General features: G+C 40.9%; 1 protein-coding gene across 3 annotated transcripts in view; it reads left to right on the top strand.

The window, feature by feature from the left end:
- Positions 1-19,598, top strand: part of LOC143783469 (ferroportin-like) — a 35,308-nt gene extending 15,710 nt beyond the window's left edge. For all 3 annotated transcript variants that reach the window (XM_077271870.1, XM_077271871.1, XM_077271872.1), the window contains 5 exons: positions 1,097-1,212; positions 2,913-3,039; positions 8,531-8,785; positions 15,094-15,807; positions 19,147-19,598. In XM_077271870.1, coding sequence (XP_077127985.1) covers positions 1,097-1,212; positions 2,913-3,039; positions 8,531-8,785; positions 15,094-15,807; positions 19,147-19,418 — 1,484 coding nt within the window. In that variant the 3' untranslated portion in view covers positions 19,419-19,598. The remainder of the gene's footprint in view (positions 1-1,096; positions 1,213-2,912; positions 3,040-8,530; positions 8,786-15,093; positions 15,808-19,146) is intronic.
- Positions 19,599-22,699: the final 3,101 nt, after the last annotated feature.

The raw sequence follows: 22,699 nt of genomic DNA, 5'->3' as shown, positions 1-22,699 counted from the left end.
TGATAATACAGCACATATGTATGTAACCCATATATGTATATAACAGTGCGTGTGTAATTTACTGTGAATGCATTTAGCTAATAAATATAAAAATAAATGAAAAAAATGGCATGGGTTCCATGTGCTATTTCTGGGGTGGCTGAGAGCTGGTGTTATTAGTTTTGGAAGGGGCCAATATACATGAACCTTTACCAGCCTATTAATATCAGCCCGAAGCTGTCTGCTTGGTCTTTGCTGATTATAAAAAATAGGGGGGGACCCCACATCATTTTTTTTTGGGTCCACCTTTTTAACAACCAGTAAAGGCTACGCAGACAGCTGTAAGCTGATATTAATAGGCTGGGAAGATCCATGGATAGTGGCCCCTTCCCAGAATAATAACACCAACCCCCAACTGTCTGCTTTCACTCAGCTGGGTTTTAAAAATAAGGGGGACCCATGACATTTATTTTCCAATTAATAATTTAATAGTTTTAATAAGACTAAATACCCTTTAATGCCACATGACAGGCACTAAATGGTGCTAATTTATTACATGTAGGGTGGATATCTATCTATCTATCTATTACTTTATTATTTTGTAAACTAGGTTTAAATGACAGAATTACTGTATGTAAAAGCTGATGTTAAAAACGGATTGCATATGCATGTTAGGGCTCATTTCCACATGCGAGTCACACGTCCGTACCTCGCATGTGGAAACCAAGCCCTGGTGCCGGCACTCAGGAGCGGAGCTGTGCAGCTCCATGTGTTCCTATGCGGCCGCACGCTCCGCTCCTCAGTGCCGGCTCCACAGCTTGGTTTCCACATGCGAGATACGGACGTGTGACTCGCATGTGGAAATGAGCCCTTATATGGATGTCATACAGATGCTAGGTGAGAAAAATTGCATTGTACTCGCATAATACCTGTCCTACTTTTCTGGATCAACATTGCACCGATTTTTGATACGCTGGTGTGACTCGAGCCTATCTGCAGCCCAGGATACCTGTAATATAATTTCAGCAATGTACCAAGTTCTCTTTTGCTAAGCTTTGAAGGAGCAATACTAAATCTCAGCGCACGTTTATGTTAATGATACATTTTGCTTCCTCAGTTGCTCATGCATCACTATTCATTCAGAATTCATCCGTCACCGCGTGCTGTATAGTCCTGATGTTGGTATTCTCCTATAAAAATGAAATAGAACAGATTTGGCATGGCTGGCTTACAGTAAGTTTGGGTGCTGTGTGATTCCGCAGCTTTGTGTTGTGGCTTAATGTGATTTTTTTGTGATACAGCTCTCCCTATCACCCACTTCTATATCTTCATAGTATGACAGCATAGAATTCCAGTTATTGTCGCCAACACTATCACATGCTAGTTGTAGAATGTATATATTTTAGGAAGCAAATCATAAGCTCCTCGTAGTGATAACAGCAGGAAAGCAGAATTCTGTATTTTATAGGAAACCGGTCATAAAGGAACTTTATTCCTTCTGGCAAACTCTGACTTTCAGTCAGCGCCAGGGTGCGGTTACTACTCATTACATAGTGAGCGGTAACTGATGTCGCATCGGTTGCGCTTCTATGACTGAAAGCCAGAGGCTGCTTGGAGAAATAAAGTTAATTTCATCCTGGCAGCTGCGCTTTTTTGGGGGCAGCCGCAACGCTTTAGAATGAAATTAACCTGCAGATTAACCCCTTTTCTGCAGGGTAATAGCATTTAGGGACATGACAGGTTCCCGTTAACAAGGTGGCTAGGATGCCATGATGAGATTTGGCCACCGGCAAGTTGTAGTAAAGTTACAGAGTAACAAATAACTGCCACTTTCTCGAGTCCTCAGTATTTTGAGGATCTAAAAAGGTTTCTTGTAAGTATCCATCGGAAAATATTGAAGTTGTGGTGTAACTTTAAATTGTAACTCAATCTGATTGTTTGGATTACTAGTTAATATATTGAAGTTGTTGTTATAAATATATACATACTATTAAGAAAAGGCTGTATATATATATATATATATATATATATATATATATATATATATATATATATATATATATGTGTGTGTTAATAGTAGGAAACAGCTGACCGCACTACCGCTGTCACAGACCGTGAATCCTTCAGTCCATCAAACCGCAATTAACCCTCAGATGTTGGGTGCTAAAGCCGCAGAGACAACAATCTTGCATAGTTGGAGGAAGAGAAATAACGGCAGCACTCACCAATCTTCACACACAGGTTCCTTTATTGATTCTTCACGGCTTGGGGGTGTATAGTTACATAGAACGTGGCAGCCGAACGACGGCCGTTTCGCGCCCTCCTGGCGCTTCAACGCCATACATATATACACTCTGATTTATTTATATTATTATTATTACTTTATATGTCTGCACTATATATATATATATTTATTTACACACATTTATATCGGCCACAAAAAAACAACAGCACCATTCTATGGCATGTGATGAATATAAAGCTAGCGTGTCTCTGGATGTACAGTATAATGGCATACAGTCATATTTAGCCCGCCTTTCTCACATACACCTCAGTGTGAGTGTTGCTGTGGTTTGGGGAGCAGCATGATTAATGAAATTAAATGTTTCTTACTTTTTCAGCCCTTAGGCTTGTGCTAGCTATAAAAAAAATGAAATCTGTTTTGCTCATCTTCCCATCGACCAGTGCTATTTCTCCGATGCTGATGACTGACAGAGCCCCTGAGCCCTATGATTAGCTGCAGTGTTGGTGTGTGCTGTAGCCATGATGTCACCGCTGCAGCCTGTAAGCAATCACTGGGAGCGGGACAGAGAGGCAGTGCTAGAGCAGGCGATGGGGACCAATTTTTATGAGTTAAATGAAATTCAAAGCAGAAAACTGTTTTAAAGAATATTTTCTAATTCAAGTGTGATTTTGTTTTTTTTTATCCACAGATATTCTGCTATGGAGTGGTTATTATTTTAGCGGATCTAGCAAATCTTGCAAGCACGGCACTAACCATAACCATTCAGAAAGACTGGATCGTCGTTATTACAGGGGATAACAGAAGCCAATTGGCCGGTGAGCCTTGTATAAACGCACAGTGTTCATGATATGCTGAATGAAGGTTTTTGAGACTTTGTAATCATCATTGTTTAAAGAGTAACTGAACATTTAAGTATTTTTTTTTAAATGTTGTATCCTTTATGAATACTGTTGATTGTGGTGGTCTGGGTTCTGAGACCTTTCCCCCCATCAATCACCCTAACCAAGGGTCAGACAGGCTGAGCTTCTGTTAGAGCATGCGCTGAATGGTGTAGAATTTCTCTAAGGTTATGGTCACACTAGCAGTATTTGGTCAGTATTTTCTCTCAGTATATGAAAGCCAAAACCAGGAGTGGGTGAAAAATACAAAAGTGGTGACGTGTTTCTTTTTATACTTTTCCTCTGATTGTTCCACTTCTGGTTTTGCCTTACAAATACTGGCCAAATACTGATAGTGTGACCGCAGTCTTACAAATAAGGTGGCACTCACCGTTCAAAAAATATTTCTTTATTGAAAACCTCCTAAAACCATGTGGCCTTGGAAAGGGAGCAGGTGCGGCTGGTCAGACTACGGCCGTTTCGCGTAGAGACACGATTCCACGGGTCTGGTTGCCGCACCTGCTCCTTCTTCCTGACCACATGCTTTTAGAAGGACTTCAATAAAGGAATATTTTTAAACAATAATTTTTATTGATTTTAACATATATATGGCAATGTACATTCAAACGCATTTTCTTAGCTTACAAATTCGTTATTTCAGTTTTTTGATTATCACATTACAGATTGTAAGGTCAAAATACAGAATAAACACCATATAAACTCCCCCCTACCCACCCTCTTCCCAGACATGCAGGAAATAGTTGTATATTTCTTGTGTGCTCCTCTCCTTTCTTTTCGTACATCTTCTTAACCCTTATCGAATATTCACGGTAGTTTGCATCCATAATTTATATTACTTCTTAAGCAGTGTCCCTACTACCTATTCCATGAACATTCAGATCAGCTATTTTCAACTTCCCCAATGTTCCATCCATGTCCTCCAATATGTCCCAGCTGGTCTGTTCAAAGGGTTTCACAATTCCCTGAAGTTCTTTGTTTGTATAATGTTTAAGTAAAAAGCTTTTCCACTTTGTCATGAGTGACTGTATACTCTGGTCCTTGTTACACTCTGCTTCCATCCATTCTAAGTGAAGGAATATTTTCATATGGTGAGTGCAGCCTTGTCTGCTACTTGATTTTTTTCATTTTCTCCTTCTGGTGGGAACTTTTGAACAGTGCACCACCGTTTTTTTCCATTGGTTTATCGGCCGTTATGTTATCTCCATATATCTACGGACAGTGCAAAGGTTTTTTTTTTGTTTCTCCTGTTGGATTATTAACAAAATATACGTAGTTGCAATAATTTTCTGGAGAAACACTTCATGTTCTGGAACAATTTTAAGGGTGCCAACACTTTTGGTCATGAATGTATGATTGGTATTAACAGTTATACAGTTCTAAAGCAAATATTATATCACTGTGTTACCTTTTAGGCCGGCGTCACACTCAGCATATGTAAATACGGTCCGTTTTTTACGGCCGTAATACGTAGAAAAGTCCCCAAAATAGTGATCCGTATGTCATCCGTAGGCAGGGTGTGTCAGCGTATTTTGCGCATGGCATCCTCCGTATGTAATCCGTATGGCATCCGTACTGCGATATTTTCTCGCAGGCTTGCAAAACCGACATCTAATGGATTTATGTGCTCAAGTGTTCGTTAAAACTTACCTTGAGTTGCGGTGATGCGCCCTCTGCTGGATGTCCTCATGAACTGGAGCCTTGGAAAAGTTCCCACGCTCGAGTTCATATGAGGACATCCAGCAGAGGGCGCATCACCGCAACTCAAGGTAAGTACAGATCACCCAGCTTTCCTTTCAGCACCCGGGGTTTACAGGCACGAGCGAGTGCTTTAGCACAGCTCCTGGCTGTAAAATGATTTAACCCCTTCAGATGGATTTACTTCGTGGGACGTGACAGATCATCTGAAGGTATGTATAGTGTTGGTTTATTATTTTTCTGAGCGAGGGTCTTCAGGTGGATTGAGAGAGCAATAAAATATTAAAACAACCTGTGTGTTTATTTCATTAAAATACTTTTTAATAATGTGTGTGTTTTTTTAACCCTTTCATACAATTGTATTAATAACGGATAGGTGTCATAATTGACGCCTCTCCATTATTTATCTGGCTTAATGTCACCTTACAATAGCAAGGTGACATTAACCCTTCATTACCCCATATCCCACCGCTACACGGGAGTGGGAAGAGAGTGGCCAAGTGCCAGAATAGGCGCATCTTCCAGATGTGCCTTTTCTGGGGTGGCTGGGGGCAGATGTTTGTAGCCAGGGGGGCCAATAACCATGGACCCTCTCTAGGCTATTAATATCTGCCCTCAGTCACTGGCTTTACCACTCTGGTGGAGAAAATTGCGCGGGAGCCCACGCCAATTTTTTCCATTTAACCCTTTATTTTAGCAGCTACAGCGCCCAAATTTTGCACATACACACTACTAACATTAGTAGTGTGGAATATGCAAAAAAAAAAAAAGGGATATGAGATGGTTTACTGTATGTAAACCATGTCTCATATCATGTCGGGTTTGTGAAGGAGAAATGAAAAGCCGGCAATTGAATTACCGGCTTTTCACTAACACCGCTGCGCATTTCTCGCAAGTCACACTGCTGGTCCGTGTGGAATCCGTATTTTTCTCGCCCCCATAGACTTTCATTGGCGATTTTTTTGCGCAATACGGTGACAAACGCAGCATGCTGTGATTTTCTACGGCCGTACAAGACCGTATATTACGGATGCGTAATATACGGCAGATAGGAGCTGGGCCATAGAGAATCATTGGGCCGTGTGTAATGCGGATTTTACGGACGTAGTTTATGCGCTCATACGTCCGTAAAACTCGCTAGTGTGAGGCCGGCCTAAGACAGATGTTCCTACCTATTTAAGATCACAATCTAAGGCTTCAATTCCAGAACTTTGCGCACCAGTCACGTTTATACATTTTGATAAGACTAGCACTTCAGCTAATGTTGGGCTTTGTGCTGCTGTCCATCATGTACCTGGCCCGAACAAAAAAACTAACATGTAGAAAAGGGAGGTTAGGAGTTGCAGTTTTCTAGGAGACCCACATTTACAGTCCACTAAAGCATTGGTGATATAAGGACCAGCAGAAAACATACTTTATGTGGGGCATTAATGTGATCTAATTTTTTTTTTTAAATATGTCCTCTGTGCTAAAACACTGAAACAGAATTATTCATTTGTTCCTGCTCTTGCTACATTTGCCTTCATGCATTTGTCCCGCTGCAGGGTGCATGAATATGGATGATTCAGTTTCCTTTGAGCTTTTATAATTAGTATATCCTTAGATGTGAGGTTTTCTGGGCTTTTAATAATTTCCATTTACTTGGGCTTTGTAGAGAAAATATGGGCAAAATTAATAATAGATATTAACCCTGTGTGTGTATTTTGCAAACATATTTACTCTATAAGCATAGCATTAATAATATTCTCATACACATCAACAGAGAGTTCCTATTAATGTGCATAGAACTAATGGACGTAGCTGAGAGCATCGCTCTACTATCTTCATCAGCCCCACAGATAACTAGTAGAGTGGTGCATACAGGATCAGGAGAGAACACAGACAGAGGAGGCCATTGAGCAAAAACAAATTATGGGCCCTTTGTAATAGCTCATCATAATGTACAATTCCATCTGCTTTGGAGGTAGAAGTGACCCCCTTTCTACTGGGCCCCTGGTGGCACCAATGCTATGTCCGCCCCTGTGCAGGACCATTGCTTCTGCTTTGGAGGTAGAAGTGACCCCCTTACCTGCTAGGCCCCTGGTTGCACCAATGCTATGTCCGACCCTGTGCAGGACCATTTCTTCTGCTTTGAAGGTAGAAGTGGCCCCCTTACCTGCTAGGCCCCTTGTTTGCACCAATGCTATGTCTGACCCTGTGCAGGACAGTCGCTTCAAACAGGGGACTCTATAGCCCCATTCTTACATTGGGTGGTCGTCTCACCAGTTTGACACCCAGCCATAAGCAACTTATCACCTTCTGTATGCTGCTGTCTACAAGGGTGCACTGAGTTGAATGAAACCTGTATTCTTTGGGACTGCTCGTGTAGATTAATGGTTGTATTCCAAAGGATTCCCATGTAGCCGCTTTACGCATCACCTGCAAGCCATGCTGCAAACCATGGGATAACCCCAATAACAAGACTTCAGCATTTTCCGAGTGATCTAAGATAATAAGAGACTGAAAACCCATTGCAAAAGATGCTGCGGTCACTTGTGATTTTCTTCCTGTGACTAAAAATGAAAAGGTGATCGGTGTGGGTAATGCCATTTGCTATAAAGCCCAATCCACATGTAACTCTTAGGCTGTGTGCACACGTAGCAGATTTTTTGCTATAAAAACGCTATAAATCCGCAAAAAAAACGCTCACATGAAGCATCCTATTTAATAGAATGTAATTCGCAATTCGGAATTCGGAATCGCATTCCAGAAAAAAACGCAGCATGTTCATTAAATTTGCGGAATTGCGGGGATTCCGCACACCTAGGAATGCATTGATCTGCTTACTTCCCGCATGGGGCTATGCCCACCATGCGGGAAGTAAGCAGATCATGTGCGGTTGGTACCCAGGGTGGAGGAGAGTTTCCTCCACGGACTGGGCACCATATAATTGTTAAAAAAAAAAGAATTAAAATAAAAAATAGTGATATACTCACCTTCTGATGGCCCCGGAGTCTTTCCGCCTCTCAGCGATGCACGCGGCCGCTTCCGTTCCTATAGATGCTTTGTGTGAAGGACCTGCGATGACGTTGCGGTCACGTGACCGCGATGACATGGCGGTCACGTGACCGCGATGTCATCGAGGATCCTGCACACAAAGCATCTATAGGAACGGAAGACACCGAGGAGATCCGGGGCCATCAGAAGGTGAGTATAACCATTTTTTTTAAATTTTTTTATTATTTTTAACATTCTATCTTTTACTATTGATGCTGCATAGGCAGGATTAATAGTAAAAAGTTGGTCACACTTGTCAAACACTATGTTTGACAAGTGTGACCAACCTGTCAATCAGTTTTCCAAGCGATGCTACAGATCGCTTGGAAAACACTAGCATTCTGCAAGCTAATTATGCTAGTTTTTAGCAGGAATATGCATGCCAATTCCGCATGCGATATACCCGCGGCAAGAGTTGCAGAATTGCCTCGGAAATTTCGTGTGCACTTAGCCTTACAATACACTTACCTATACAGTGGCATGTGTCATCTTTAACTTTAGACCTTTTAGAGACAATTTAATCTTCAACTTGCTTAACTGTTCACAATAACAGTAATTTTGGCCAGGGGTGCACAAACTTTTACATGCCACTGTATAACCATGAATAGGAAACGTTTTGGTAGCTAATATGTAATTAATTGGATTTTTATTTGTGATATCTATCTCTAAATTATAGGGATGAATGCAACAGTGAGAAGGATGGATCAAGTAATCAATATCTTTGCCCCATTGTCAGTGGGTCAGGTCATGACCTGGGCTTCCAATGTGGTTGGCTGCGGTTTCATTCTCGGTTGGAATCTGGTGTCACTTCTCGTGGAATTTATCTTTCTCTCCAGAGTTTACAAAATGGTACCTCAGCTGGCTGTAAAACCACAGCAATCCATCGGAGAGCATTACATAGAGCGACAACTGGAACTTATAAATGTGCAAGGTACAAAACAAGAAAGAAATAAGATACAGAACAAAGTTTTCTAATAACTTATTTGACTTGTAAACTCATTTTACAGAAAATAAGTACAGTGCCTTGCGAAAGTATTTGGCACCCTGGAACTTTTCAACCTTTTCCCACATATCATGCTTCAAACATAAAGATACCAAATGTAAATTTTTGGTGAAGAATCAACAACAAATGGAACACAATTGTGAAGTTGAGCGAAATATATTGCTTGTTTTACATTTTTGTGGAAATTCCAAAACTGAAAAGTGGGGCATGCAATATTATTCGGCCCCTTTACTTTCAGTGCAGCAAACGCACTCCAGAAGTTCATTGTGGATCTCTGAATGATCCAATGTTGTCCTAAATGCCTAATAATGATAAATATAATCCACCTGTGTGTAATCAAGTCTCCGTATAAATGCACCTGCTCTGTGATAGTCTCAGGGTTCTGTTTGAAGCACAGAGAGCATCATGAAGACCAAGGAACACAACAGGCAGGTCCGTGATACTGTTGTGGAGAAGTTTAAAGCCGGATTTGGATACAAAATGATTTCCAAAACTTTAAACGTCCCAAGGAGCACTGTGCAAGCGATCATATTGAAATGGAAGGAGTATCATACCACTGCAAATCTACCAAGACCCAGCCGTCCCTCTAAACTTTCATCTCAAACAAGGAGAAGACTGATCAGAGATGCAGCCAAGAGGCCCATGATCTGTCTGGATGAACTGCAGAGATCTACAGCTGAGGTGGGACAGTCTGTCAATAGGACAACAATCAGTCGTACACTGCACAAATCTGGCGTCTATGGAAGAGTGGAAAGAAGAAAGCCATTTCTCAAAGATATCCATAAAAAGTGGTGTTTAAAGTTTGCAACAAGCCACTTGGGAGACACCCCAAACATGTGGAAAAAGGTGCTCTGGTCAGATAAAACCAAAATCGAACTTTTTGGCAACAATGCCAAATCATATGTTTGGCATAAAGGCAACACAGCTCATCACCCTGAACACACCTTCCCCACATTCTTGAAGAAAACCTGTTGGAGTCTGCAAAAGACCTGAGCCTGAGAAGGAGATTTGTCTTCCAACGAGTCAATGATCTCAAATATAAAGCAAAATCTACAATGGAATGGTTCACAAATAAACGTATCCAAGTGTTAGAATGGCCAAGTCAAAATCCTGACCTCAATCCAATCGAGAATCTGTGGAAAGAGCTGAAAACTGCTGTTCACAAACGATCTCCATCAAACCTCACTGAGCTCGAGCTGTTTGCCAAGGAAGAATGGGCAAGAATTTCAGTCTCTCGATGTACAAAACTGATAGTGACATACCCCAAGCAACTTGCAGCTGTAATCGCAGCAAAAGGTGGCGCAACAAAGTATTAAGTTAAAGAGGCCGAATAATATTGCACGCCCCACTTTTCAGTTTTTGAATATCCACAAAAATTTAAACTAACCAATAAATTTCGTTCAACTTCACAATTGTGTTCCACTTGTTGTTGATTGTTCACCAAAAATTTACCTTTGGTATCTTTATGTTTGAAGCATGATATTTGGAAAAAGGTTGAAAAGTTCCAGGGGGCCAAATACTTTCGCAAGGCACTGTATATATGATGTTTAACTGTATCATTTTGGGGCACATAGAAAGGAGCATATTTATCAAGTTAAATGCCCAAGAATTCTGGCATTATTTGAGCAAATAAATGTCTTTCATGTCTTGCATTATATTTATTTTATGTTGTAACCACATTTTATGATTTGTCCAACAAGGAAAATGGTTTATTGGTAAAAGCCGTGGTCTAATGTGCAACACACTATGTCAACATTTCTGGCACAGTCACCCAAATAATAGATGGTGTAAACTTAAACTAGACAGTCCTAAAATTCGACAGATTTATCAAACAACATGAACCACTATGATAAATGAGTGCCATTTTAACCTCTTAATCCCATATGACGTACTATCCCGTCAAGTTGACCTGGGACTTAATTACCAGTGACAGTATAGTACGTCATATGCGATCGGCCACGCTCACAGCATAAGCGCGGACGATCGCGGCCCGGGTGTCAGCTGACTATCGCAGCTGACATCCGGCACTATGCGGTCACGGACCGCTCCCGGCACATTAACCCCCGGCACACTGCGATCAAACATGATCGCAATGTTTCGGCGGTACAGGGAAGCATTGCGCAGGGAGGGGGCTCCCTGCGTGCTTCCCTGAGACCCCCGGAGCAACGCGATGTGATCGCGTTGCTCCGAGGGTCTCTTACCTCCTCCTCCCTGCAGCAGGCCCAGATCCAAAATGGCAGCTGCATCCGGGTCCTGCAGGGAGGTGGCTTCACTGCGCCTGCTCGGAGCAGGCGCCGGGAAGCCTGGAGCTGTGCACGTCAGATCCCTGATCTGACACAGTGCACAGCAAAGTGTCAGATCAGCGATCTCACACTATAACATGATGTTCCCCCCTGGGGCTATGTGATAGTGTAAAAAAAAAAATATTCACATGTGTAAAAAAAATAAATAATAAAAAATATATATATATTGTTCCTATAAATACATTTCTTTAAATAAAAAAAACAATAAAAGTACACATATTTAGTATCGCCGCGTCCGTAACGACCCAACCTATAAAACTGTTCCACTAGTTAACCCCTTCAGTGAACACCGTAAAAAAAAAAGAGGCAAAAAACAACGCTTTATTATCATACCGCCAAACAAAAAGGTGAATAACACGCGACCAAAAAGACGGATATAAATAACCATGGTACCACTGAAAACGTCATCTTGTCCCGCAAAAAACGAGCCACCATACAGCATCATCAGCAAAAAAATAAAAAGTTATAGTCCTCAGAATAAAGCGATGCAAAAATAATTATTTTTTCTATAAAATAGTTTTTATCGTATAAAAGCGCCAAAACATAAAAAAATTATGTAAATGAGGTATCGCTGTAATCGTACTGACCCGAAGAATAAAACTGCTTTATCCATTTTACCAAACGTGGAACGGTATAAACGCCCCCCCCAAAAAAGAAATTCCTGAATAGCTGGTTTTTGGTCATTCTGCCTCACAAAAATCAAAATAAAAAGCGATCAAAAAATGTCACGTGCCCGAAAATGGTACCAATAAAACATCAACTCGTCCCGCAAAAAACAAGACCTCACATGACTCTGTGGACCAAAATATGGAAAAATTATAGGTCTCAAAATGTGGTAACGCAAAAAATATTTTTTGCAATAAAAAGCGTCTTTTAGTGTGTGACGGCTGCCAATCATAAAAATCCGCTAAAAAACACGCTATAAAAGTAAATCAAACCCCCCTTCATCAACCCCTTAGTTAGGGAAACATAAAAAAATAAAAAAATGTATTTATTTCCATTTTCCCATTAGGGTTAGGGCTAGGGTTAAGGTTGGGGCTAGGGTTGGTGCTAGGGTTGGTGTTAGGGTTGGGGCTAGGGTTAGGGCTACAGTTAGGGTTGGGGCTACAGTTAGGGTTGGGGCTACAGTTAGGGCTGGGGCTAAAGTTAGGGCTGGGGCTAAAGTTGGGTTGGGGCTAAAGTTAAGGTTAGGGCTACAGTTAGGGTTGGGGCTAAAGTTAGGGTTGGGGCTAAAGTTAGAGTTAGGGTTGGGGCTAAAGTTAGAGTTAGGGTTGGGGCTAAAGTTAGGGTTTGGATTACATTTACGGTTGGGATTAGGGGTGTGTCAGGGTTACGGGTGTGGTTATGGTTGGGATTAGGGTTAGGGGGTGTGTTTCAGTTAGAATTGGGGGTTTCCACAATTTCTCTTGTTACCCTTGGGAAAATCAAAATTTGGGGTGCTAAAAAAACATTTTTGTGGGAAAAAAATTAATTTTTATTTTCACGACTGCGTTATAAACTGTAGTGAAACACTTGGGGGTTCAAAGTTCTCACAACAGATCTAGATAAGTTTCTTGGGGGTCTAGTTTCCAATATGGGGTCACTTGTGGGGATTTCTACTGTTTAGGTACATCAGGGGCTCTGCAAATGCAGCGTGACGCCTGCAGACCAATCCATCGAAGTCAGCATTCCAAATGGCGCTCCTTCCCTTCCGAGCTCTACCATGCGCCCAAACGGTGGTTCCCCCCAACATATGGGGTATCAGCGTACTCAGGACAAATTGGACAACAACTTTTGGGGTCCAATTTCTCCTATTACCCTTGGAAAAATACAAAACAGGGGGCTAAAAAATAATTTTTGTGAATTTTTTTTTTAATTTATTTTCACGGCTCTGCGTTATAAACTGTAGTGAAACACTTGGGGGTTCAAAGCTGTCAAAACACATCTAGATAAGTTCCTTAGGGGGTCTACTTTCCAAAATGGTGTCACTTGTGGGGGGTTTCAATGTTTAGGCACATCAGGAGCTCTCCAAACGCAACATGGCGTCCCATCTTAATTCCAGTCAATTTTGCATTGAAAAGTCAAATGGCGCTCCTTCCCTTCCGAGCTCTGCCATGCACCCAAACAGTGGTTTACCCCCACATATGGGGTATCAGCATACTCAGAACAAATGGCACAACAACTTTTGGGGTCCAATTTCTTCTCTTACTCTTGGGAAAATAAAAATTGGGGGCTAAAAGATCATATTTGTGAAAAAATATGATTTTTTATTTTTACGGCTCTGCATTATAAACTTCTGTGAAGCACTTGGTGGGTTAAAGTGCTCACCACACATCTAGATAAGGCAAATGGCGCTGCTTCCCTTCCAGCTCTGCCATGAACCCAAACAGTGGTTTACCCCCACATATGGGGAATCAGCGTACTCAGAACAAATTGCACAACAACTTTTGGGGTCCATTTTCTACTGTTACACTTGGTAAAATAAAACAAATTGGAGCTGAAGTAAATTTTTTGTGAAAAAAAGTTAAATGTTCATTTTTAAAAAAAAATTCCAAAAATTCCTGTAAAACACCTGAAGGGTAATAAACTTCTTGAATGTGGTTTTGAGCACCTTGAGATGTGCAGTTTTTAGAATGGTGTCACACTTGGTTATTTTCTATCATATAGACCCCTCAAAATGACTTCAAATGTGATGTGGTCCCTAAAAAATATTGGTGTTGTAAAAATGAGAAATTGCTGGTCAACTTTTAACCCTTATAACTCCCTAACAAAAAAAAATTTTGGTTCCAAAATTGTGCTGATGTAAAGTAGACATGTGGGAAATGTTACTTATTAAGTCTTTTGTGTGACATATCTCTGTGATTTAAGGGCATACAAATTCAAAGTTGGAAAATTGCAAAATTTTCAAAATTTTCGCCAAATTTCCGTTTTTTTCACAAATAAATGCACGTTATATCGAAGAAATTTTACCACTATCATGAAGTACAATATGTCACAAGAAAACAATGTAAGTAGGTATGAAAAGCTGCAAAATAAGAATACGTTAAAGAATTGGTAAAAGTTTATTTTTATCAATTAACAAATGCAAAGTGAATGAACAACAAAGAAATCTAAATCAATTCAATATTTGGTGTGACCGCCCTTTTCCTTTAAAGCCACATCAATTCCTCTGGGTACTTATAGACAGTTTTTGAATTAACTCGGCAGGTTGTTCCAAACATCTTGGAGAACTAACAACAGATCTGTGGATGTAGGCTTGTGCAAATGCTTCTGTCTCTTTGTGTAATCTCAGACACACAGTGGGGTCCATATCTTCACTTCCAGGACTTCTTGTTGTCTTTTATGCTAAAGATAGTTCTTAATGACATTGGCTGTATGTTTGAGATTGTTGTCTTGATGCTCTATAAAATTGGAGCTAATCAGCTGCCTCCCTGATGGTACTGCAGGATGGACATGTATCTGCTGTATTTCTCAGCATTGAGGACACCATTAATCCTGAACAAATCCCCAACTCCATTTGTTGAAATGTAGACCAAACTTGCAAGGATCCTCCACCATGCTTCACTGTTACTTGTATTCCCGTATTTGCCACTACGCACAGAAGGTCCGGTGCCTAGAGTGGCAAGGCCTTCTTGTCCCTGTATTCATTTGTATTAGTGTCTTTAAGGATCCACACAATAGAGTACCTCTGTAGCCGCATTGTGTGCCACCAGCGCACTGTCACTTGGAGCACTCGGTGTTTTCAATGGACCGCTGTCAATGAACACAAGGGACTAGCTTTAATATGCAAATATAGGGACTTAACAGTGCACCAAGGCATAGGCCATGCCAAGGGTGCACTGCAGCTCTCTCCATATTAAATAAACATGGATTTTTCAGCAAATGTTAACTTAACGTGTATACGGTTTATCTACAGCCACTGATGTGATCCTCCATTCATTTCCTTTTTTGCAGGGGATCTGCCTATCTGCTCAGTCATAGGTGACTACATTAGCACACCAGCCATTCCCAGTGTATCCAATGAAGAGACGCCCCGGACTCCAGAGCCGGCAGCAGAACGCACTTCATCACTTCCACGTTGCTTCCAAAAAGTACACCGAATGTTGCGCACCTGTACAGACGGCTGGAAATCCTACTACAGACAATCGGTCTTTTTAGCAGGTTTAGGATTGGCCTTCCTGTACACCACAGTCCTGGGCTTTGACTGTATCACTACAGGTTATGCCTACACTCAGGGGATCAGTGGCTCTCTGCTCAGCATACTCATGGCCGTGTCGGCCATCTCAGGATTAATGGGCACATTTCTGTTTACCAAACTAAGAAGACATTATGGCTTAGTGGTCACAGGAATTATATCCAGCTGCCTCCATGTTTGTTGCTTAATGCTTTGCGTATTTTCAGTCTTTGCTCCAGGAAGCCCGTTTGATTTGGGCATTTTCGCTGTCATTATGGGTGTGAATTCTTCTTCAAACACTCAGAAACTGCATCAGAACCAACTCCACATATATCCATCTCAAGGGAATATCAACCAGCCTATCCTCCCAGACCGCTCCTCGATCCACTGGACTAACAATACTGTGTTGTTTGAGAGTGTCCGTGCCGGGGATCATCCAGACTCCTATGTCTCAATCATTTTGTTATTTTCAGGAGTAATATTAGCAAGAGTGGGTAAGTTCATGCTGGCAAGATATACCATGGGGCATATGTATGAATTGCATTGGAATTACAAAACTTTCCGTGGAAAGCAAATCGTTTTGTGCAATTTTTTGGCACAACTTACAGCACCACATATCTCATCCTTACAACCACCTCCTCGTCTAAGATCGACTTGGCTCGAATTGTGAATTGTTTAGCCATATCCATGTGATGCTTCTTTTTCAGGTTTGTCATACGTATGGACCTCTCTGGCCCATGTTTTCTTTGAGAAATGTTTTCCAATTTTTTTCAAGATTTAGAGTTATCAGGGCGAGTGGAATAGAAGCCATAATTTCAAAAATTCAAGCTGTGGTGCAATTGGATGCTATCGCAACGCTTATCTTGTTGACCTTCAGTAGAAGCCAAATATACATTCTACCATTAATTTAAATGGGGTTTTCAGGGAATAAAAAATATTTTTCAAAGGACTCTGACTGGTTGAAAAACTATAAACTAAAAAGTATTTTTCACCCTCACTTATCCAATCCTGTTTTGGTGACCGGGATCTTTATTTGAAACACAAAAAAAAAATAAAAATGATTTTTCATATCTTCTCTCCAGCGAACGCTGCTGGAGAGAAGAAATGAATGGCGGCTTCAGCACCACGCTGGGGGGACAGCGCTTACTGTAGCGCTGTCTTCTGCACGGCACACAGACAGCATCCGTGTGCGGTACGTGTTTTACACGGACCCATTGACTTTAATGGGTCCGTGTGATCCGTGCGCTCCCACGAACACTGAGATGTCTCCGTGTTTTTCAAACGGACACACGGTCCGTGAAAACACGCTGACATGTGCAGGGACACATTGATTTTAATGTGTCTACGTGAGTCAGTGTCTCCGGTACGTGAGGAAACTGTCACCACACGTACCGGAGCCAATGAAGTGTGAAACAGGGCTAATGTGGGTTGGTGCGGTGATTCCTGGATCAGGCATTTCTAGGGTGTCAAAATAGAAAAAGAAAAAATAAATCAGCATGCACCAGATAAGCTATGAAATGGAAGCCATTGGGTGATTGGTGACAATTAATGTCTGTTTTGTTTTTCTTCAAACATTCTGAGTCTTTTTAAAAATAAATTTTCACCTGTGTTGAATAGGTGATTTTCTGGAACTAATACCAGATCGCTCCGTGGGTTGTATCTGATATTGCAGCTGATCCTCATTTAAAGGGAACCTGTCAGAAGGTTTCACTACCACAAACCAAACAAGTTTTATGTTAATGGACCTCAATTCTTGGCCCGGCACTTACAGCTCTCCATCCCCTTTACAGTTTTCCCTGCCTGCCACAGTCATATGTTCCCTGATTGACAGGTCGCTCGTCAGAGTGACCTGCCTCTCCGCCACAAATCTCCCGCTGGCGCTGTCACCCCCTCTGAGAAGACGACCAGCACGGGAAATAACGGTACCTGTGCGAGATTTCGGCAAGGGAGGCAGGTCACTCGGATAAGAGTGACTTGTCGATTAGGATGGCGGCCGGTGGAGAAAATTTGAAAGAGGACGAAAAGCTGTAAATGTGGGGCTACGCCAAATCCACTTGCATCTCATTAACATAAAAAGCTAATAGACGATTACGTTGGAATGCAAAGAAGGATGAAAGGTATGGATTGATTTTGGATTACAGCGACATAACATAAATGTGTTGGGTTTGTGGTAGTAAATACTGGTTCCCTTTAAGTTAATTGATGACTGTTAATTAATGTTAAAAATATGATTTTGGCATAAGTGACACATTTATCAAACTGATACAGAGTGCTTAAAAAATTTGGCATTGGGATCATTTTATATATGCCAGGTGCTTGAGACTGTTGAAATACTCTATACCCAAAGCTAATGCACACTCGTATGATCTGATCATGCATTTTTAGGGAGAAGTTAGTGTGGCTAACAGCTATATCCCATATGGTCAGCTTTAGGTTACTTTCACACATCTGTATCTGTACTTATATTTCTGTAAATGGACCGTTTTTGTTTTGTGTTATCTGTAGTGCCTTCATTGTTTTTTTTTCAGCTGCAGATCAAGCAGTTCTAAGAAAGTTGATCTGTGAATAATCCCGTTCACACCACTGATTGGCAGGTTTTTATGACATCATGCATTGAGAGAAAGCTGCTAATCAGTGGTGGGGGTGGCGTTACACACAGAGGCAGGTCTAGAAGTCACCCAACAGCTAGTCCAGTAATGATAATCTCCTGCTGATAAAACACTGACCTTATTGAACTTACAGTAAAAAGCCTAATAAGTGACACATCCCTGGAATCAGGGTCTCTGCTCCTACTTCTTGCTGCTTTCACATTACATAACAAAAACCTGGTTTACAGATTCCCTGTAACAATGGATAAGTGAAAAATGTATGAAATATGGACTACTGAAGTAGAAAGAATGCCTTCTGATTTTCATTTGTGTTTAGTAGATCCCCATAGACTTTAATGACCGAGTCAAATCTGCAAATTGGGAGGAAAAATAAGACATGCGCTGAGTCTCAATCTGGATGTTTATAGGGGTCAATGTAATTTATGTGTTTGTGTATTGTCCATTTAAAAAACATACAGCACATGGACATGTACAAGGACGGATGAATGTAGCCTTAAAGGGGTTATCCGAGACTTTGCTTATTTTCCCTCTATGGGGTAAAGAACTTACAGATATGTAGTTGCCAACTACTTGCCTGTTCTGCCCAGTGTAGATCTCTACCAGGGATTATGCTACTTCCGGTGACATCATGTCAACAGAACAGCTTCTTCTCTTCCACTCTGCTCTTTTGACGGGGCATCACTGCCGATATCATACTGATTGACAGCTGGCTCCCTGCTGCCTAACTGCGGGGAGCTGGCTGTCAATCAACATGACATTGGCAATGACTCCATGCCAACAGAGCAGCCCAGAAGAGGAAGAGCTGATGGAAGCAGCAGAATCACTGACAGAGATTGGCGTGGGCAGAACACGCAGGTAGTTATAAACTACCTACCTGTAAGTTCTTAGCCCCATAATGAAAAATAAGCAAACTCCCAGGAAGCCTCTTTAATTTAACCTGAACTCGGAAATTGATAGTATGGAGACTAATGTGAAGTTTTTACCTGCATGTGGACTACATAGTTACTAGTGTTATACTAATATAGTAAATGGAGCTACTGCTCTGCACCCTTTTCATTTCAGGATCCTGCACAGCGCCCCCATATCTATTCGGCTGTGACTGGTACTACACAGTTATTAGCCTACAAGGCTTGTCTAAAATATTGTCAAGTATGAACACATGGAGCTTTATGTGGAGTCTCTTGTTGGTTATATTAATATTTGTTATATCTTTATCGCCTGTAGGTCTTTGGTCTTTTGACTTAACAGTGACTCAACTTCTCCAGGAGAACATTCCCGAATCGGAGCGCGGAATCGTCAATGGGGTGCAAAGCTCAATGAATTACCTGATGGATCTGGTACATTTCATCATGGTCATTCTTGCTCCTCAGCCTCAGCAGTTTGGGCTCCTGGTCATCATCTCGATCCTGTTTGTGATCGCTGGACACACCATGTATTTTTTTTATACCAAAAAATATAAAACAAAAGAGAGGGAATCACTAAATACTCCTGCCTGACAGTCTTGTGATTAACCATTATACCAGTATAATCTTTGTAGTATGAGCTTTACCATGAAGTGTTGGATAACTTTAGCAGACCTGTCCAATGTTCACCCAATCTGTTCCATTTCTTTTTATATTTTTATTTTATACATGAACCACCATATTCCATATACAGATCTATTAACTTCACTGGAAATAAACAACATACATTACGCAAAACACCCACGTGTCTCTATTATCATTGTTGTACTCTTACTTCTGGAGCTGATCAGTGTTTGTTATGTTGGATGAGACGCAGCTGGATATTAACCGCACTGGTGAAGCTTAGGGTTCATATAGGAGATGATAAATCTGGTATAAAATGATCTTGGTGCCAACGATGTCTGAACGAATTTATACTACGTTTATGGTGCTGATTAAGAATATGACTTTGGTTTTGCCAGATTGGCTCTAGTTCCTGAGATATTTCATAGTTAATTACAGTAGAATTCTGACTTCAACAAGTCACTTTTATAGCCTTGTAATTGCCTAATCCAGATTTGCCATATTTGTGCCATATTGGTACCGACTTTATGGTTGACAGTCGTTTTCGAACATATTTGCTCATCTCTTCTCCCATTGACTCCAACGGTGTTCGACTGTGTTCAGCAAATATTGCAAATACCATATTCGCCGGCGATCGTAATCCGAACCGAATATTAAAAAATTCGCCTAACAACTCTGCTTGTAAGCCTACAAATTGAAAAAAAAATCATATGGGATATTTCACTACCTAAGACGTTGTTAAAAAGTCAAAGAGACCAAAAGCTATTGCATTCCTTATTACACAAGTCGCACTGGGGGAATGCATTATTTTCATGGATAAATTACCGGTATCTCAAAAACTAGAACCAATTCAGCAAAAGTAATGGGATTTTTTAACTCTGCTCCATCAAAATACCCTAAATCCATTCAAAAAACCTTAGCAGCTGAAAAAAAGTTGTTTTTTCATAGACTTGTGTAGTCGGTTAAACGATGTGATTGTAACTCACGACCAGCAAACGACATCAGACAAGTGCTTATACGGGACGGGAATCGTGAATGAACTGGTTGAATAGTAATCCTTACATCATTACATTGTGTACTGTGTTCACATTCGGTGTGTTCGAAGTTTAAATCCCATACGCGATACTAATTATCTTAAATACATGATATAATATTTTATGATATCATCAAGTTTTTTTTTGCCAATTCCGAATATGTACTTGTTCCAGTGCTTCTAATGTTACGGAGCAATTTTTTGCCTTGAAACACGATCAGCCCCATTTAGGACTTGTATTTCCAGTTCTTCTGTTCGTCCGTCAAATCACTGACCGAGCGACCAGTCTCCATTTACATGACAATTTTCCGCTCGCCAAAATGATTTTATCCACAACGGACGAGTGTTTTTGGACACATCGGTCAGTTGCACAACCCAGTCACACTACACAATTGTTGTGGTCGATACGGTTAGAATCGGACAGACTATCGGCCAGTGTAAATTGCCCTTTACCCTCACTCTCTGGTTTGTGTATTTGTGAGTGACAAATAGTAGATTGCAGATCTCCACAACTGAGCTTTCCTTGAAGAAAAACATCTTCCATACATCTAAAGTTAATAAAAAACAAACCATACCTTGTTCGATATCCAGTAGACTACAACTAAGGATGCAATGTGCGTCCATTTTTTCCTATGAAAGTAGACTCTTCCGAGAAGAAAAGGACAGGAACTCCAGCGTCAGCTATTGGAAGGAGCAATCCTAAAAGGCACTAACAAAAGGTTCCTTGCCAGGCATGAAGGATGACTGTGGAATAGCACAAAGTTGAAAATAATTTGTACAGATTCATGCATCCGTGTTTTGGGGTCTAAGTACAAACCGCAATGCATGGACGGGCTGCCTGAAGTGAACCGGACAGATTCCACCCAATGTGAGTTATAGAGATGTCATGGCCGATTACATCTTCACGTATGATCTAAACCACAGCTTCTCAATGTGGGAGGCCCAGTGGTTGTTGGTTAGGATCAAATGGGCGAGGTGGTATTCAGAGAACTGACTAGAAGCTACACAATTTAGTTTTAGCTACAGCAGTGGGTAAAGTTAAAAGGGTATTCCCATCTCCAAGATCCTATCCCAATATGTACTAGGTGTAAGAATATTAGGCAATACCTCCAATTAGAAATGTAGTATAGTTATTCTGACTATGTCGGCCATTGCAGTAGCTTAAGTATCCATGGTAATGTCCACTAACAACTGTCACGATATTTAGAGTTGAGTGAATGTGTTTGGATTCGGCCGCCAAATCTGAATTTGCCATATCGGTACCCTATTTGTGCCGAATGTATGTTTGACAATCGATGCCGAACATATTCAGACATTTCTACTCCCATTGACTCCAATGACGTTCGGCGAATATTACAAAAATGATATTCGCCACCGAACGTAATTGGAGCTCAATTTTGAAAAATTCGCTCAACCTTGTATATGAGTGGTAGAAACCATGGATACCTTATAGTGATGAGTGAACGTGCTGGGATAAGGTGTTATCTGAGCATGCTCAAAAATTACGTTCTAGTTCCCACGTAGATGCAAACATATTTTTTTTTGCTCATCACCAATACCTAAGCCTCTGACATAGCAAATCAGAAGAACTATACTACATTTCTATTTGCAGGCATTTGCTATTATTATTACACCTACTACATATTAGGATAGTATCTTGGAGATGGGAAAACCTCTTTAAAGGTCAAATCAGCAGCCGGATCAAGCATCGTGGCCTGTACTCAGGCTGTGAAACACGATTTAAGAATGTGACCTTAGCGATATTATTGACATACTGTATTCCTCCTTTTCTTCCACAGCCATAATTTTCTAGTTTTTGTGCCAGTATAGCCAGAAATGTCACCGCTCATTTAATCGTACAATGTACTGGAAAGCTGGGCAGGGATGGTGCAGTGACACTGGTTAACAGGATTAAGTGCTTACTGGGAAGGAAACACAGCCTGGCAATACAATTCTCCAGATCAGTGAGATAACAGCAAAAAACAAAAGTGAAAAGATTTTATTTATATTTATTTAGTGGAAAAATATGTAGAAATTAAAATAGAACGCGTTTGTTGTCACCATCTTCTAAGCCCGTAAATTATATTTTTTTCTGTTGATGAAACTGTAAGAGACCTTGTTTTTTAGGTGGCAAGTTGTTTTTTTTTCAGTTTTGTGTTGGCGTACATAAAACATTATTACATTTTGTGGGGATGTACGGTGTAATATAGAGTTACAA

This window comes from Ranitomeya variabilis, chromosome 6, assembly GCF_051348905.1.
Source record: "Ranitomeya variabilis isolate aRanVar5 chromosome 6, aRanVar5.hap1, whole genome shotgun sequence".
NCBI lineage: Eukaryota > Metazoa > Chordata > Amphibia > Anura > Dendrobatidae > Ranitomeya > Ranitomeya variabilis.
This window is presented reverse-complemented; position numbering and strand designations above follow the sequence as displayed.